The sequence below is a fragment of the Falco punctatus genome (assembly GCF_963210335.1).
Source record: "Falco punctatus genome assembly, chromosome: 3".
In the NCBI taxonomy this organism is placed as follows: domain Eukaryota; kingdom Metazoa; phylum Chordata; class Aves; order Falconiformes; family Falconidae; genus Falco; species Falco punctatus.
The window spans coordinates 77188134-77205495 of NC_137582.1; the positions used below are offsets into that span (position 1 = coordinate 77188134).

Below are 17362 nucleotides of genomic sequence, written 5' to 3' on the forward strand. Positions count from 1 at the left end.
AGGCAAAAATATCTACTGATCATGCACACCTTCCTTAACCTGTCTACAGATGGGACTTGCACAAATTAATCTTTGGAAGGAATTACAATAACCACAAAGCAGTAGGAAGGTACAGAAAGAATAAGCACTTTGATAAATGAGAAGCAAAGGAGAAGAAAGGCAAGCAAAATACCACAAAAAATGATAACAGTCTAATGGTGAATGTACTTCCTGCAAATGCTGCAGTTATATTGAACAAATACTGAATTATTAAAGGATTAGTTCCCTGTATGAAGGGTGCTTTCTGACTGTTTCTTTGTGCAGTTAGATAGATGGTGAAGGTCCAGCAGGTGGTACCTGGCTTACAGAATTAAATTAAAATGGAATTCTCCTTGCTCCAGAGAAGGAGACTACTATGTTATACACCCCGATTGCCATTGGGGATGGAATGACGTTAGTGACTGTAATGGTTTTAACCTTGCTCCTTTGATAACTTAGTAAGCAACTGCATTCAGATTGTTCCACAAACCACAGGTAATAAATTGACATGTAGCACGGATGTAGTGATACCATCTTTTCTATAATTATCTGGAAAAAGAAGTCACAGGTAGTGACTGACATGTTCTTTCTGAGAATATAAACGGTGTAATGCTATATTAAAAAAAAAAACAACAAACATTTTGTTGTGTAGAGATGATTTTCCAAAGAGAAAGTCTTTCATGCAAGCAGTGTATTATACTGATCATTTTTGTATCAAGTGGATGTACATAACTTTTATTAGCAGCCATTGAACAAAACTTTCTTTGTTGCTACAGGAGTTACTAAAGTTGATTATGGGGACATATCGTCACGACTTGGACTAAGACGCAAGCTCCAGTGCAAGCCTTTCTCCTGGTACCTGGAGAACGTTTATCCTGATTCCCAAATTCCACGCCATTACTTTTCTCTAGGAGAGGTAAGATTTTATCCTACATATCTTACCTACCCAACGTAAGTTGCACAGTAAGTTCTGTTCTGAACTGAGTAGTGCAAACAAGTTATCTCCAGCAAAGTCCAAGTATCTTGCACCTGTGTTCCTTGTGAAATGATACATCTGGCTTCTCAGTGAGGCAGAAAACTGAACTTCGGTATACAGTACTGTAACTGGAATATTCTCCCTTTTTTGCTACAATACTAAATGTTACATAGAAGGGCTTTAGAAATATTCCTTCAGAAACTTATAGTTATGAATAACTTTCTATATAATATTCTCTAAGTAGAGTATGAGCAGAATTTTGCTTAAAGATCTAGACCAGGTCAAGCAAGGGCTTGGCCCAACAATAGCTTTGAACTTTACCGCCAGAACCCTCGTCTGTGACCAGCAAACTCCAGTGATCCCTAAACCTTGCTAGACATTTCTCTATTTTTTCTTTAAAGTTTCTTAGGTGACTGTAAAGGTAGTACAGATGATGCTTTCCTAAATGAGCATGCACCTACTCTCCCCTACAAGCCACGCTGAGGCAAATATTGAGCGCATTGTACGGTGATTTTGTACCGTTTGTTTTTAAAAGAAGCGCTTTTAACAAAATGGAGCAGGCATTCATGCTGCTGCATGACTATCAAGAGACTTGCTACCCCTGCCTGCTTACTATATAGTAATACAGGTATTAAGGCTGTAACTTAAGTAGTGAGGAAATTGAAACCAGTCACCCATGATTTCAAAGGGAATTAAACCCACCATGCCTAGGAGAGTGCTTTAAAACTTCTGAAGGTTTTGGGCTGGAGACTCAACTGTGTCCATTTTGTTATAGCTGAGTCTTTAAGCAAAGAGAGTCCCCAGGATGGGAGGATCCCTGAAAGAAAGTAAAGAAACAAATGTGGCTCTGTAACCTGGTAGCTTGAGAATTTGCTTGGGAGTTTGAGTCTCAGACAGTGGTTTCTCATTGTAGTACAGTTGCTGCTATATTTTACATTTCATTCCCATAATCTCTGGTGTATGGCAGAGAAAACTGGTGCCAGTGTGGTTTGATATGGACCTAGTTCTCTTCTAAAAAATAACAAACTTTGGTGAGGTGCTCTTTTTCACTCCTAGATAAGAAATGTGGAGACAAATCAATGTCTGGATAACATGGCAAGGAAAGAAAATGAGAAGGTTGGAATTTTTAACTGCCATGGAATGGGTGGCAATCAGGTGATTATTTTATTTTCTTTTCTTAATATATTGAATTATTTGGAACACTACTTCTCCTCACTGGGACAATTCTTCAATTCTTTCAGTAGTTATCTTTAAAATATACCAAAGTGGTAAAGTTTAGGAAACCCTCGCTGAAAAAGATGCCTGTAAGAGGAAATGCATAAGAAGATTTCTTGAGTGGTTTGTCATTTGTAGATTTTTGAGGCCTTATTGTAATAGGTTTTAGATCAACTTTCAAGTCAAAAAAGAAATGAGGAGAGAAGGAGACCTGCTGCAAGCAAGACTTTTCACCTCCTGTAGGTTCTCTGGGACTGTCTTCTGGTTAGATGTCCTTATTGGCGTTATTACTTTAAAAATAAAACCTAAACATGCCTGTACCTGAAACGCTGTTTATAATGTACATTTTTCTGGGGGTCAGTTCTGGAATTTATTTTACATCTTGGTTTTTGTTCTATTTTGTCAATAATTCTTGATGTTGGGGTTTTTTTCAGTATACAGGGATTACCTGTGTTGGGGATTCTCCTGTTTCTGTACAGGAAGCAGTCTAGAATTAAAAAAAATGTCCGTTTTGACTGAAGAGCTTGTTCGTATAGTGTTTATATTTATTCCCTAAAAAAAACCACCATAATCTTTCTATACACGCTGAATGGAAAAGAAAAAAACCCTGAAAGTTTTAGTGGATATCAATGAAGTAATGCACAAATGTTCCCCCTGCCCCAGGAAGTTTTAGTTGAACTTTTTTTCCAGTTCCTCTCATTCTTTTTCTGTCTAGGTTTTCTCATATACTGCCAACAAGGAAATTCGAACAGATGATTTGTGTTTAGATGTATCCAAACTTAACGGCCCAGTAACGATGCTCAAGTGCCACCATCTAAAAGGAAATCAGCTTTGGGAATATGATCCAGTGGTAAGTCTTCTAATGACTTGTGACAACTTGGGTTTTACATGAACCTACAGAGCAACATATTCCAGTGTGAAACCACTATTGGACAGTCAAAACAGGAAACAAGGTCAGGGTTATGTTCCCTCTGTTATTAATTCATTGTGTAATCACTAAATGGACATTAAATCAATCTGTATCGATTTAATTACCTGGTGAATTTTGGGGGAGCTTTTAGAAGAATATATTTAATGTGCTTTTTAGGTCCTCTGGAGAAAGATTAGTCTGCTAGTGTAGTGTTGTGTTACAGTGAGATTAGCAATGGAAAAGTATTCCAGGTATCTTCTGGACCAGTAAAAGTTAATGCTAACAAACTTGAGACAAATTTGTCACCTGGTATCTTATCTTGCACAAGGTTAAAAGGAAATACTTCTCTAATTAAAAAATCAGCATCCCAAAATTATAAGGAAGATTTTACATTTCTAATCATGATATGTTTAAGGTTGAGATGCTTAAAGCAGCTTTATTTTAATTTTACCTTTAATTTATTCTTTTTCTTGTACATCATGTTCAAATTTATTTGAAGTTCACATGTTGAACTGCCAGATCTAGAAATCATTGATTGTTGATCCATTCATCACTAATTTGATTTGCAAGCTCTAAAAACTCCCTTGTGATATAGTGCAGTCAAGAACTCTGACTTAAATCATGGCTAGTTAGTAAGAAATAGTTCTAAAACTTCTTAATTTAAAATCACTTATTGCAAAAGACAATTGTGAGACAATTTGTGGAAGGAGAATCTTGCCAGTATAATCATGACAACTATTTTATAAAGAGAACATGTGGATATTTAGCTACTAAAAAGTAATTTCACCGATTTAAAAAAAAAAAAAAAAAAAAAAGAGAGCGAGCGAGAGAAAGAAAAGAAATAAGGGTGGGTTGGGCATATCTAACTAAAGGTATTTCTAACTAAATAGACTTGCTGTAGATTTTAGTAGCTGAGGTGTTAATGAAACCTACAGCCTTTAAGACTAAAAGGAAATATGTATGAAAGATGATTTTTTTATTAGGATGGTAGTTAATGTGGAAGATGGTGGATCTTTACTTGAATTTCTGCACGTTGCTAGCAGCTGCTGGTAGGAGACTGAAGCAAGCTGTTGAAGGCTTTCAGGATTAAATGTTAATTGAAATTATTAAATTTGAATCTTGGGAACCATTCATTCTTGTTTTTAATGTAGTTAGTTCACATGACTTAAGTAAATTAGATGAGTAATATTACTACATGGCAGTGATTCACCAATGTACTTTTTATTTTGTTTCTACTTTATCATTTGGGAAGAACATTGCACTTAGGTGTCTGGAGATGCAGTAGTTTCTCTTGCAATGATTGACACAGACAGTAAAACAGTAAAGACAGTAAAACTTCCCCTGTGTCAATTTTGAGCCATAGATTTGGCTGTATTTGTATTTTCTCTTCATTCTGCCAGTGGAAAATCTAGGTGTAACCTTCAGAACTTTACTGAAAGCTGGCTAATAAAACACAAAAACAGTTTAGGGAGTACTTAGCAAGAACTCCTGCCTGCTTAGCTGGATGATTTTTCTGTAGGTTTTATTTTTCTTTTGCCTCTGTTCAGGAGACATGTAAGAAGCCCCTTTCCCTTGGTGTCTACCAGATAGAAAGAGAAAGGAGAGGGAAGCAAAACCTAAACCTGTGTGTTAGTTATTTGTTTGCTTATGTCTGTTCCAACTGTCTCATTCGTTCTTCATGTGCTGTATGAGCGCAGGAAATGTGCTCAGGTTTTTGGTTGGGGGTTATTTTACCCTTCATTGCTTGTGCACACAAGGCCTGCTTGTTCTGCCACTTTTCTGTCAGTCCAGTTGCGCTGCTGAGTGAGAGAAGAAATACTGATAGTAATGCCTGTCAGTACCATAGAGAACTTGATGCACTGATGAGTACCCACAGCACAGTGGCAGGAAATGCAACTTTTGAAGATCTGTTGTCCATGAGGATAGTGCGGAGGTAGACAGAGTGGTGTATGGAAGATTGCATAAGTAAGATTAGTAGGTATTGCAAAAGATACATATGTATGTGAACTTGTACACATCTTTTATTTTTTTTTAAAGAACATATTTTTTAAAAAAGAACATAGTACTAAAAGAACACGATGTAAGGTCAGTGTTGTGTCCCCAGCTGAGGATAAAAGTGTACTTTCAAATACATATTTCACGTGTTCATTCTGATCAAAGCTTCTCTTATAACTAATAATTGAAGTTGTATATCTTACCAAACTTTAATTTCTAACTCCTCAAATATCCCTAGGTATATAGTCCTATTTAAAGAATGGTGGATATTGCTTGATAAAGAACGTGATTTAAAAGTTCAGACTGTTCTGTTTTTCACAAAGCATTGTTTTTAATATCTACCACATCACATAGCGTGTTTCAGTGTTCTTTAGGATTGGGACATGGAGTCAGTAACCAAGGGGTCTTGTCTAGTTCCTACATACCTGTGGAAGAATTTTAATGGCCACTAGAAACTTTTTGGTGAACTTATGCCTGGTGAATTTTGTAAAACTAATTTCTTTTTGTTTTGTCTTCAAGAAATTAACCCTGTTGCACGTGAACAGTAACCAGTGCCTGGACAAAGCCACCGAAGAGGACAGCCAGGTACCCAGCATCAGAGACTGCAATGGCAGCCGCTCCCAGCAGTGGCTGCTTCGCAATGTCACCCTTCCAGAAATATTCTGAGAGGTTCTAAAAAAAAAAAAGCAAAAAATTGACTGGGCTACCTCGGCTGATGCTTGGGCTACACTGTTAAGTGGCAACAGAATCTTCTGCTCTGCAGAATCCACAGTTCGTCAGCTGTTAGAACTCCTGCAGCTTCTCAGTAGCTGTGAACCAGCCTTCCTGTATAAGGATGTGAAACTACCACACATACTAGTGAAACTGCGCCCACTGATGTTTACAAGATCGAAAAAATTTCTTTCAGCAAGTCATTTTGAGAACGTTTGGACAGTGGAAACATAATCAATGAAATAATCTCTCTGAAGAGCTGCATATCGTTGTAGTTTGCTTGCACATCAGTAAACTCTGCTGAAAGTGCTGTTGTAATGAAGAAAGTTCCAAGATTTTTTTTCCCTGGTTTAGCAGTGGTAACCAGACTACTAAATATAGATTCACAAATAAATGAGAGAGCTGGAAACCAGATTCAGTAACATGAAATAAGAATTCTGTGATTTAAAAACAAAAAGTAAACAGGGTTTAATGGAAACTAAATCAGAACTATGAAAAGTACAATTTGTTATAGTGAAGTATCAAATTTATATGTAGATTTTATACCTCAGTGGGGGAAAATAACCAAGTCAAAAGACAATTGTTTCTCTTTTTCAATTGTGAGATAGTCCATAAATACTCTTTTTTTTTTTTTTTTTTTTTTTTTTTTTTTTCCTGGTGAGTCTAAAATTCTTTTGGGTGCAAAAAAAGCGAGCATAAGAATAAACATAGCTCTTGAATGTCAGGTCAACTTTTTTCATTTTTTTATTTTAATTTCTTGGCTGTTGGAATTGTATCTTTTTATTACTGTCTGAAAACTGGAGGTTAACATGCTGTCTAACTGTTTTGTTTTATTTTTTTTTTTGTGTCCAAAGCTTCTGTTTCGGTTTCTGCTTGGGTCAGTCAGCTTATGGTCTTTCATGGCCAAACAAAAGGTTTAAGTACACTTTGAAATTATTAAGTTAACTTGACAGGATACACTTAGCGCCCAAGACCTATACTACTGTACTACAGTTTTGTTTTCATAGCAATAAATCTTTTGTTTCTTGTTTGATTTCAGTCATCAGAAAGCCAGCAGAAAAGATACATGATTTGGCTAGCAGGAGACTGGCAAAACTGAAGGTTTTCTGGAATCTTTTTTCACTTCATATTCAGATGTGCTTCATTGTCAAGTGCATATTTAGATTAGACTCTGAATTGTAATGTTGATCTGCTGCTTTTTTCTAATAAAACCTAAAGAAAAATAGCAAAATTGGCATGGTTTTTAAAGTCAACATAGCCAAAAGCAATATGACTATGTCAGTACATTGGTCTGCATTTTTTAACTGAATTGCTTTGTTTTGTTACAAAAAAAATCTGTGTGGGCTAATCTTGAAAATGAGCCACTGAATGCTCAGAGTATACATTGAATTTTCTTTTGGAAAGAAAAATGAGATTTGGTTAATGGAGAGGATATTTTTATGATAAATGTCATTGTTTGGCCAACTGTCCTGTAAAGCAAATTAAACCTAGACTCATGCAAAAGTTGTGTGGAATTATATTTGGATGTTATGGCTCTTTTAGATTTGCTATTCCAAGTTGCTTTAGTCAGTGTTATGTCCATTATTTCTGCAGCAGTACACGAGAGTTTTCATACACTAAGCAGGGGAGAAGTTAACAAATTGCAGTATTATGTTGCTGCTTTAAAAATACATAGGACGAGATGGTGGGATTAATATCAGATAAAGCATCTAAATATCTGTCTTTCATTGACCTCTCTTTGGATAGCCCTGCAAATCTTATAAAGTTGAAGTGATTTATGAAAGAAATGGTATGGTACATTTATCAGAAAGATATTGAAGCGTGCCAAGATGACTTTAAAAAAAAGTCTTAGTGGTGATGTAAGAAGATTTATACCTTTGTTACAGGCAATGATGAAGATGGGATGGGCAACCATGTCATCATTTGTAATTGATACATATTCTTGCTCCTTAGATACTCTGTGGTCCCTGCTGCTTTTATACTGTTTCTGAAGTTTTTGTCTGATACTGCTTATTAGCCACCAAAGCACTGTTTTCATTTTTCTGCTGTGTATTGGCCAGTGATGGCTCGGGTCATGTTTTGGGTTTTATTTTAGCTGATCTTAGCAAGCTAGCACTTTTCGGTGTGTGTGTGGGGGTGATGGTATGTAAAAATGAGGGTATTAGTTCAGAAACAGTTTCTGAAACTCAAAATACATCCCTTTAAAAACATCGCCAGCAAAGAGGCCCTAAATCAAAGGTGGGTAACCTTTTGTAGAATGAGAACAAGGAGTGTCAGAAGTGCAGCATAAAAGTCCTATAAGTTTTGAAAATTTCTTAGTTTAGTGTTTCAGTTTTCGTAAGTGTATGGCACATCACTGAACACACAGAAATGAATCATTTTCACTTTATATTTGTAACTCTTAGGATTAATGCTGTGTTACTCTGTTAACAAAACTTAAGTGCTGTGGCTTGTAATATCACTAAACCTGTAGCCAGACCTCAGTGTTACTATGATTTTACCCTTGTTGATTCAACAAGTCATTTTACATGTTGGTCACATAGAACTGCAGTAAAAATCATTGCACAACTGAAAATGCATGTCTTGAGTTGTCAGCTTGTTGTGGTTTAACCCCAGCTGGCATCTAAGCCCCACACAGCTGCTCATTCACTCCCCCCTGGTGGGATGGAGGAGAGAGTTGGAAGGGTAAAGTGAGAAAACTCGTGGGTTGAGATAAGAGATGGTTCAATGGGTAAAGCAAAAGCCATGCATGCCAGCAAAGCAAAACAAGGAATTCACCACCTCCCATGGGCAGGCAGGTGTTCAGCCATCTCCAGGAAAGCCGGGCTGCGTCACACCTAAGAGTGACTTGGAAAGACAAACACCATCACTCTGAACATCTCCCCCTTCCTTCTTCCCCACCTTCAATTTTGAGCGTGACACCATGTGGTACGGGATATCCCTTTGGTCAGCTGTCCCGGCTGTGTCCCCTCCCAGCTTCTTGTACTCCTCCAGAAAAGCCCTTGGCTCTGTGTGAGCTGCTCAGCAGTAAGGAAAACATCCCTGAATTATCAACACTGTTTACAGCCCAAATCCAAAACATAGTCTCACAGTAGCTACTATGAAGGAAAGTAACCCTCTCCTAGCCAAAACCCGCACGCAGCTTCACAGCACTGAAGCAGCAATCTGATTTCCAGTTCATACCTTACCGATCCTTACCTGCTGAATGTGGGGAGGGGAAACAGCAGACTGGAGAGTGTCTGCAGCCTCTAGGTGTGTGGGTCAAAACCCCTTAGCTCAGCCAGGGTAACGGGTGCTGGTTCACTGGCAGCGGGCTGTGCTTAGCTTGCCCATCTTGCTACATACAGCTCATGCTCAGCAGTTGTACTGCGCTGGATGACACAGGAATTCTGCAAGGATTCCCTGTCCCTCTACTAGCGTGCATTTCAAATAGTCTGTTGTATTAAGCACCTCTCAAATGTGGCCACAGAGTATCTCCGCCCGCCCCCAGTTTTCTTCCGGCTTCTCTGACCACAAACATGGTGGCTGTGGTCAGAGCTCCCTGCAGCAAGCGACCTTCCTTGGTGACCACCTACAGTCTCACTGTAGTAAGCGGTCCTCTGCTTACGGGCACAGTACATCTGTGTCCCAGCTTGCAATAGGAACATTAGTCGACTGTCCTTTCAGAGTTACAGGTACACTTAATTCCTTTCCACTGAATCTGTCTTCTCATACTGAAGTCTTCATATGGAATTTTTAGAACTTCTGTAACTATTTTTGTTTAACCTGTTCTGAAAAAAAAAAAAAAAAAAGCAGCACTGTGTTTTTTCTTACTATGTAACATACCTGTGTGATTAGGCATATGAACAATTTCTAGTAGAAATCCCACTCTGCTCTCCAGTGCCTCTGCATTTATGGCTGTTTTATTCAGATCAGATGTAGGAGGGGGAAAAAATAAGACCAGTGCTGTCTTATTTAACATTGATAGCAAATACACACAGGGTAAGTAAAAATAAAAATAAAAATCAGTAGTTGTATTTTGGAGAGAACTGGTAAACTCTCATTTTGCCCTTCTGTGCTCGGTGTATTTAGCAAAATATCCTATGCACGCTTTAAAGACAGCGTTGTGTTCTGTTCCACATCTTTTCTCATTTGCTTGTGCAGACATTTATTGAGAAACACCAGTGCCCCTTAACTGAGTTGAAGTGTATTACATATTATGGTACAAACTTTGGGTAAGTACACTGTGCCACATCAGATTAGGTCATCTTCAGTCTGTTTAGATGCTGTAAGTCACAAAACTGTTATCTGTATGTACATGCAAATATGGATGTTTTTGTCTCCATCTGCCAGTTTGTTTTATCAGTATGAAATTAAGTTGTATTTTAGTAGCTTCATTTTTATGGTAGTGCTATACAAAAGGGCTTAGCAGTCACTTTCCATTTCATCACAGCAACAGTCATAATCAGAGATATGTACTGTAAACAGAAGAAAGAATCTCTGTTACAAGTTAGCAGCAAAAGTAAGATAATCTTTCTAATTCTTACTCTGCAGAATGCTTCTTGGTTGCTTTTATTTGTTCAAGTAATGTAATGTATTCAGAGAGATGAGCTAAACCTTCACAGATTTATTCTGGTGTATTTCCCTTTCAAGGAAAGTAAGGAGATGCAAGTGTGCTTCAGAAGATTGACTGAGAAATAGTTACTCAAAGCTTTCCTTCATAATGTTAACAACTCCTCCATGCTTTCAAATGAAGAAACGCAGTAAAACGTGAGTGTTACAGAATAGATTTTAATAGCTTTGAGAGCTTTGCATCTTGTTTGAAGTTAGTTGTAATACTAGAGATTTAGGGTAAGACAGGAATGCATCAAGTTAAAATGATCAGACTTGCACAACATCATAGTGCTGTTTGCTCTCAGGTCTATAAGAATATTTCTTACAATCATCATAAAGCAAATCGTTCCCAACCTTGTCTTACTCTATACACTCTAAAAATTGAGAATTGCTCAACTAAACATAGTTGTAAAATTATGTGAAGGTGAGATGGTGCTCGTGGTGTACAGTGCTTTGAATAAGATAGTACTTTTTGTGTAACAAAAGTTTTCATTGTAGAAAACATGACTGGCACATAGTTTCTAGATAACCTATTAGCTAAGAATTATGACACTGAGATGAAAACTAACTTGCTACATTGTTCACTTATTTTCATTTTAAATCTTGGGAAATGAGTTTGTAGAGTTCTGCTTGCATTTCATGCGGTGTCAACTGATCCTTGCCATGCTAAGCCATTCAGCCAGGTGATGCTACTCCATATGAAAACCAAACTGAGATGAAAGCAAGCTGCTACTTCTGACAATAAACCAAATAACTGCTGTATCACCAGTTCAGGGCATAGACAGTAACCTGCCTCTGAAATGAGCATTTCCAGTTTCCTTGCCTCTGAAGCAACTAGTAAGATACACAGAACTTCCTTTTGTTCAGTTTTAAATGCATTTTCCTTTCAGTAGGTGAATATCTTTAGGAGTGCTCAGATAACCTTGATGTTATTCATGCTTTGTATTCAAAAAAGCTTTTTGGTCTCACCAAAGTGAAGTTCTGTCTCGCTGTTATCACCTTTCTAGTCTTCTTTTTTTGTATTCTTTCAAAGATTGGATTATGGTGTTTAAGGTACTGGTGATTTTCATATAATGTCTTTAGACATGTGCATTATTTCTGTTACCCGTTACACATTCTAACAGTGCATTAAGTAAATGTTTTTGTGGAGTGATCTTCAGTGGTGTTTTAGTCTTCTGAACATTGAGCTTATAACACAGGACTATAGAAGTAATTCTGTGTTCCATTTTGCATGAAGTTGAATTTTTAGATTTTTGCTTTCTTTCCTTGTATGCTGTTTAATCACCTAGCTTTGGTTATTTTGATGTCTTGAATAACTTGGCCTTCTTTCTCAGTACTTAACAGTACTGGTTCAGTCACAAGTTTCTTGACATTCCCACTTTGGCTTTTCTCTTGGGTTGGAATGGACTTTTGCAGGTCATCTGGTCCAAACCCCTGCAAAAGCAGGGCTGCCTTCAAAGTTAGATCAGGTTGCTCAGAGCCTCATCCAGTCAAGTTCTCAGTTTCTTGAAGAATACAACCTTCTGGCCACCCTGTTTGTGTTTGACACCTCTCATGGTAGAGGTTCCTGCTCCCCCCCCCCCCCCAGTACCTAATCAGAATTTCCTTTCCTGCAACTTGGCTGTTGCCTCTCAGTCTCTCACTGTGCATGTCAGAATCAATCATACATCTTTACTGTTCAGATACTCTGTCTACTATGTCATTTTCCTCTTTCTGGGACTATAACCAGCTGGCCGTGTATAGTTTCTATACTGAAAGTGTACTGCTCATAGGAAGTAGGTTAAACCAGAGACTTCACCACTCCTTCCCCTAAATTCTAGAAATATGCCTTTCCTGCAAACAACTTTGGCAAAGGGAGGCACCTATCCTGTTAAGTGGTCCAAGAAAAACTGTTGGGTCTGTGTCCAGGCCACAGGAAGCGGGGAGGGAGCCCAGCCTTCATCGCTGAGGCAACTTCAGCGTTGGAAATATTCAGACTAAAGAATTCGAGAGTAAGTTGTAGTTGCCTTGGCTGCACAACAAGGAGATCTGGATTGTTTCAGAGCAGAAGCCCTGTTTCAAGTTCGTGAAAACAGGAAGAATTTTCTAGCTGCTGTTTTCCATCATGGTTCTGATGTACGCGAATTGATTAATCAGGGTATCTGGGTCTCTAATGGATCTTTTTGTTCTGAAAATGTTTTCAGGTAGCTAACCAGATTAGCAGAGTAATAGTTTCAGATCTATGCCAGTTAAACGGACACAGCTCACATGACCATTTCTGATGGTAAGTATTCTAGGATCGCGGGATGTAACAGCTGTCACTGTAGGTGATTGCTGTAATGCAGTAAGTGGTGGCTTGTTGCAAGCAAAGGGTTCATTGGCATTCAGTTTCTCCTGTAGTCTTTTAAATCGGGGAGGTGCTGGGAGTGGAAAGTGTCATTTCCATTACCAGGGTAAAGGACCTCTCCCCATGTGAAATGAAAAAAGAAACGTATCCTTGAGGCAGTGAGATCAAGTTGCACATGTAATTCCATTCAGATGTGGCTCTACTAATATGGTGAATGAACTGGAGACAAATCTGAAACTCAAAAATCTTCTTATTCCCAGATGCTGAAAACCACAGGAACCAACTCTATTACCCATATTTATGGCTTGCTTGAATGTAGTAGCTCTCAAAATTACTCTTTGTAGTCAAAGCCAATCATTCTTCTGATCTGGCCTGGGATTTTTTGTGATCTTCAGTGTGAATTACTGAAAGAAATAGCAAAGAGTTATTTAATTACATATTGTGCATATGTGTGTATTTATGTGAAGTAGTTCAGACAAAGCACATTAAACCACTTCAACCAATTATAACTGAAGTTCAGCCCCCCAGCAGGAGTGTGCACACCCTGTCACATCAGAGGCTGGTTTACTTCTGCATTATCTGTTGCAGGCATGCTTATCCCTGCCTCTCACGTTTGGTACGTAAGATGCAGTCAGTGCCATCCCAAGCCTGCTCAGTCAGGTCCCGCGTGCAATGAAACACAGCATTGTTCTCGTTTCTTTTCATGGTTCTGGAGTGCCGGGAGGCGTTGTGTGCCATTTCCACTTTTCTGCATTGTACTCTTGCCTTGAAAAGTGCATTTCAGCCCCCTGCAACAGTGCTGAAAGATGTCTTGAAGGAAATTGTATCTTCCATCTGAGTCATGGGTTTTGCAGAAACCAGATCCCAAAGGTCTGGCTAAGGACTTGCCAGAGGCTGGATAGCTTGAATGTGTCAAGATGAGTCCCCTAAGACATGCTTTCTTTCTCTGATACTTCAGTCCAATTGGATCAGTGATCTTTCAGCCTTGTGAGAGCAGAAGCTATGGAAGTATAAAATCCATTCATTCAGTTGGTTCCTGCAGTGAGATTTATGACGAATGTTGGAGTGATCTTAAGTAATCACTGACATCACTAAAAAGAAATTAATTGTTTTCTTCAGGTTCCCCAAAATACACACTTTGTCAGTAGAGAATGGATTTTTTGCGTTTGTCAGGACAGTAACTGGAGACAACTCTTCGACTGTGCTCAGGCATTGGCATTTTAGAGCTACTTGCTCACTCCAGTTCAGCACAGCTGGTCTGCTCTGCCTTTGGCATTGGAAGCAGCTTGGCTGCGAGCACCTCTCTGCTCCTGCCACCACCGTGCTGCCACCGTAATACATCATGGGGAGGTGGCAGTGCCCACCCTACCTTCACCTAACCCCACAACCAGGTGCCTGAAGTTTGCAGACCTGGTTTGCAACAGCCTGGATGGATGGATGGTTTCATTTTGAAGGTCACAAACTACTGGCTGAAATGGTGGGTTTTTTTGGTGTTGGAACTGATTTGGTACTCAGCGAGGTGGCAGCCTCTGTCCCGTTTTTGCCTGGGTAGCTAATTAAAAATGCTTCCATGTAAACCATTTGCTTAGAGGAGAACCAGCCTATTGGCTCCTAAAGAAGTAGGAGGCCACATTATTCTGCACAGTGAACAGGCGATGCCTTTTGCATGGTGTTTCATCAGGATCTTCTGCGATGTTACAGAGTGTTGTCAGCTGCATGTAACCAACTGGTATATAATATCCACAACACAGCAAAATGTTGTGGTTTGGTGTCGAAGCAGTTGACTACTGATGTATTGATGCACTGAACCTCGTATTTGTTTGTGGCTCATTTACTGCATGCTCCGAATATTCTGATGCGTGGGCTGAATTGGTTCAAGTTTCCATATCTCCTGTAGGAAATATCAGAGGAATGTGTAATGGACTGTCTTCCAGACATGGGGCTATTTGAATCTGCCTGTTAATTGTATGTTTGACCTGGACATCAATAAGATACATTAGTTGTTCTCATCCTGTCAGTGATGTGTGGGAAATTAAAAAAGAGGTCCCTTAGATGTGATTCTGGCTGGAGGGCCGGAAAGGCTGATGTACAAGTTTCCTTCATTTTTCAAAGAGATGACAGAACTGGACTCATCATAATGATGGGAATGTAGTAATAATCGATGTGGTTGGTGGGGACTGTAGTGATACTGGGAATGTCTTTACTGCTCTCTCAACGCTGTTCAGTGACGCTGTCCCTTCTCCCAGACCTCCGATGGAGAACGGTGGAGCACTGTGCCGAACAGTTCTACTGTACTTGATCTTGGGAATGGGTGAGACAGCTCTTTCAGGAGCATACATCTCTTCTGCCTTGCAAGGTATTCTCATCAATAGCAAAACCAACTACACAGTGTATACCGTCGTATGGTTTTCCAGAGTATTGTTCCTATAGTCCTTAATATTGCCAGTTAGAGTAGTGGGAACTGGAGAAGACTGATTCGTCCTTCAGTTTTAGGGACCTCATGCTGTGAGGGGTTTTGTTTTCATTCTGTGAGTTTTGTGGGTTTTTGTTTCCTGTCCTTTGCTGTGTTCACATTCCATAATATTACAGCTCCATAAGGAAGTTAGATGGATCCTACTTGCCCCCCTGATGGAATTTTTCTATGAAGATATCTGAAAGAAGGGCAAATTCTGCCAGAAATACAGAGAAGATAGAGCACTTCTGGATAATAACTCCCATACCCTGCACCAACCTGTACCCAAGCTTTTTTGAGATACAGTAGTTCAGCTTAAATTTCTAATCTGATGTCTGCTTGAATTGTGCTATATAATGGCACCCAGGTTTTTCATTAAATTGCTCACACCAAAAGCTGTGCTTCATAGCATTACCTCAGATAGTTCTGCCTTTGTCAGTGGTACGAGGGTCTTTAGACAAGCCCACCCAAGGTTGTCTGTAGTATTAGTTGACAAAGCTAGGAGAATGGTCACCTCCGTGTACGCACTGTGGCCTCCTCCTTTGCAGCGTACTTCACTACAGTTGGAGTTATCTGAAGTGTTCTTCCTGCCACTTCCTAAGTAGCTTATGTGATGACCTAGGGCTAACATGGCACCAGTAAGGTGTCTGTGAGAAGAAACCCTCAGACAAGTAGTTATCAATGTCAGGCACCTTATGTTAACACCACAGGTGGCTCCATGCATCTTTCTTTTGATAATAGCATAGTTTAAAAGCCACAGTTGGAATTAATTAATGTGTGTGCTCATTTTCCTCCCTTCTTTCCCTTTCCGTAAGAGTCCTTACACTTTGTGGCTATCAGTCAAGTGGCTGAGAAGGAACTTAGATGGTACTAGGCATGTCTGTACCCCAAATATGAAGAGCAGAAGAGTTATTTTCCCCGATATGGATACTAGAAACAAAGATTTGTGTTATATGTACAACCAAGATGCAAATGTGCAAGTAGACTGCAACTTGGAGAAATCCAGTTCGAGGTAATCTCAGTTTTATGCAAAATTGCATATGTTTGTTTTTTTTAAAACTGATGAAGTGAGCCTAGACTTCTGACTATCTTAATTATTCGGAGCATGTTGCAAAATGCTAATGAAGTGGTTGTTCCTGCATCCTGTGGATGTAGCTTGATAACTGCAAATTTCAGCTAACTTTTTTTAGGATGTGCCTGGGCTAGGAATGTTAACTAGCTAAAATAGATTTAATACAGCTGCATATAATCAAGGAGAGAAGGAATAGGAGCTCATATTCTACCTGATGGGGTTTAGATTAAAATGTAATGGGGTAAAAGTGACTTGGAACAGATTTTTTCCTTGCTGTCACACCCAAACAAACAAACAAACAAAACCAACAGCTGAAAAAAAGCCAGCCCTGCTAGTGACCATACTGTTTCAATAATTTCTCACAGTTAGGGGGATAGTAAAAAAACTCAATGAACTTTTGAAGTTGCTTTCCTGAATTTCTCAAAGGTTAATTTCTAATGCTTCTCTACTTACTGAAAGCCGAATTTTTTTCTTTTGAAGTCCAAGACAGTTTATCTTCTTAACCAGTGTTTGCTGTATATGCAAGCACTTTATGTGGGAAATGTTTAGGGTCAGCACAGGGAAAAGTTATGTTTTCCCAGGAGTCATTCTGTTCGTTCAAGTAACTTACAATAAATACATACAGTTGAGTCCTAGAAAAAACAAATTATTTTTCTTTTCAGTTAGGAAAGCCAAAAACCATTATCTGGATCACTACTGGATAAAGAGACGTCTTCACAAGGTTTAGCTAAACTTAAATCTCACTTTTATGCAAACTTGTATATGATTTTTTCTAAACTGATGAAGTGAGCCTTGACTTCTGACTATCTTGATTATTCAGAGCATGAGGCTTATTGAAAACTAAGAATTCAGAGGATTTTATGATCCTTCCTCTGAAATAGGTGATTGGGCTCAAACGCTTCTTATGGGTAGGTAACTAATGCCTGTCACCTCTGTGAGGAGCGACCAGCTCGGTGAGAAGGGCCAGCCCTGCACATTGCCACTGCAGAGATGCCCAGGGAACTTTTGCTTTGGGCTGCAGCTGCTAAGCACAGCCCAGGGATCTGGGCTCCGGAGCGTTGTGATGGGCACAGAGCAGCTTATTGAGAGACAAG

General features: G+C 39.1%; 1 protein-coding gene across 2 annotated transcripts in view; it reads left to right on the forward strand.

Moving 5' to 3' along the window:
• GALNT1 (polypeptide N-acetylgalactosaminyltransferase 1) overlaps positions 1-7612 on the forward strand; it is a 92730-nt gene extending 85118 nt beyond the window's left edge. For both annotated transcript variants that reach the window (XM_080380007.1, XM_080380006.1), the window contains exons 10-13: positions 795-934; positions 2051-2149; positions 2925-3059; positions 5634-7612. In XM_080380007.1, the coding sequence (XP_080236133.1) occupies positions 795-934; positions 2051-2149; positions 2925-3059; positions 5634-5780 (521 nt within the window). In that variant the 3' untranslated portion in view covers positions 5781-7612. The remainder of the gene's footprint in view (positions 1-794; positions 935-2050; positions 2150-2924; positions 3060-5633) is intronic.
• Positions 7613-17362: the final 9750 nt, after the last annotated feature.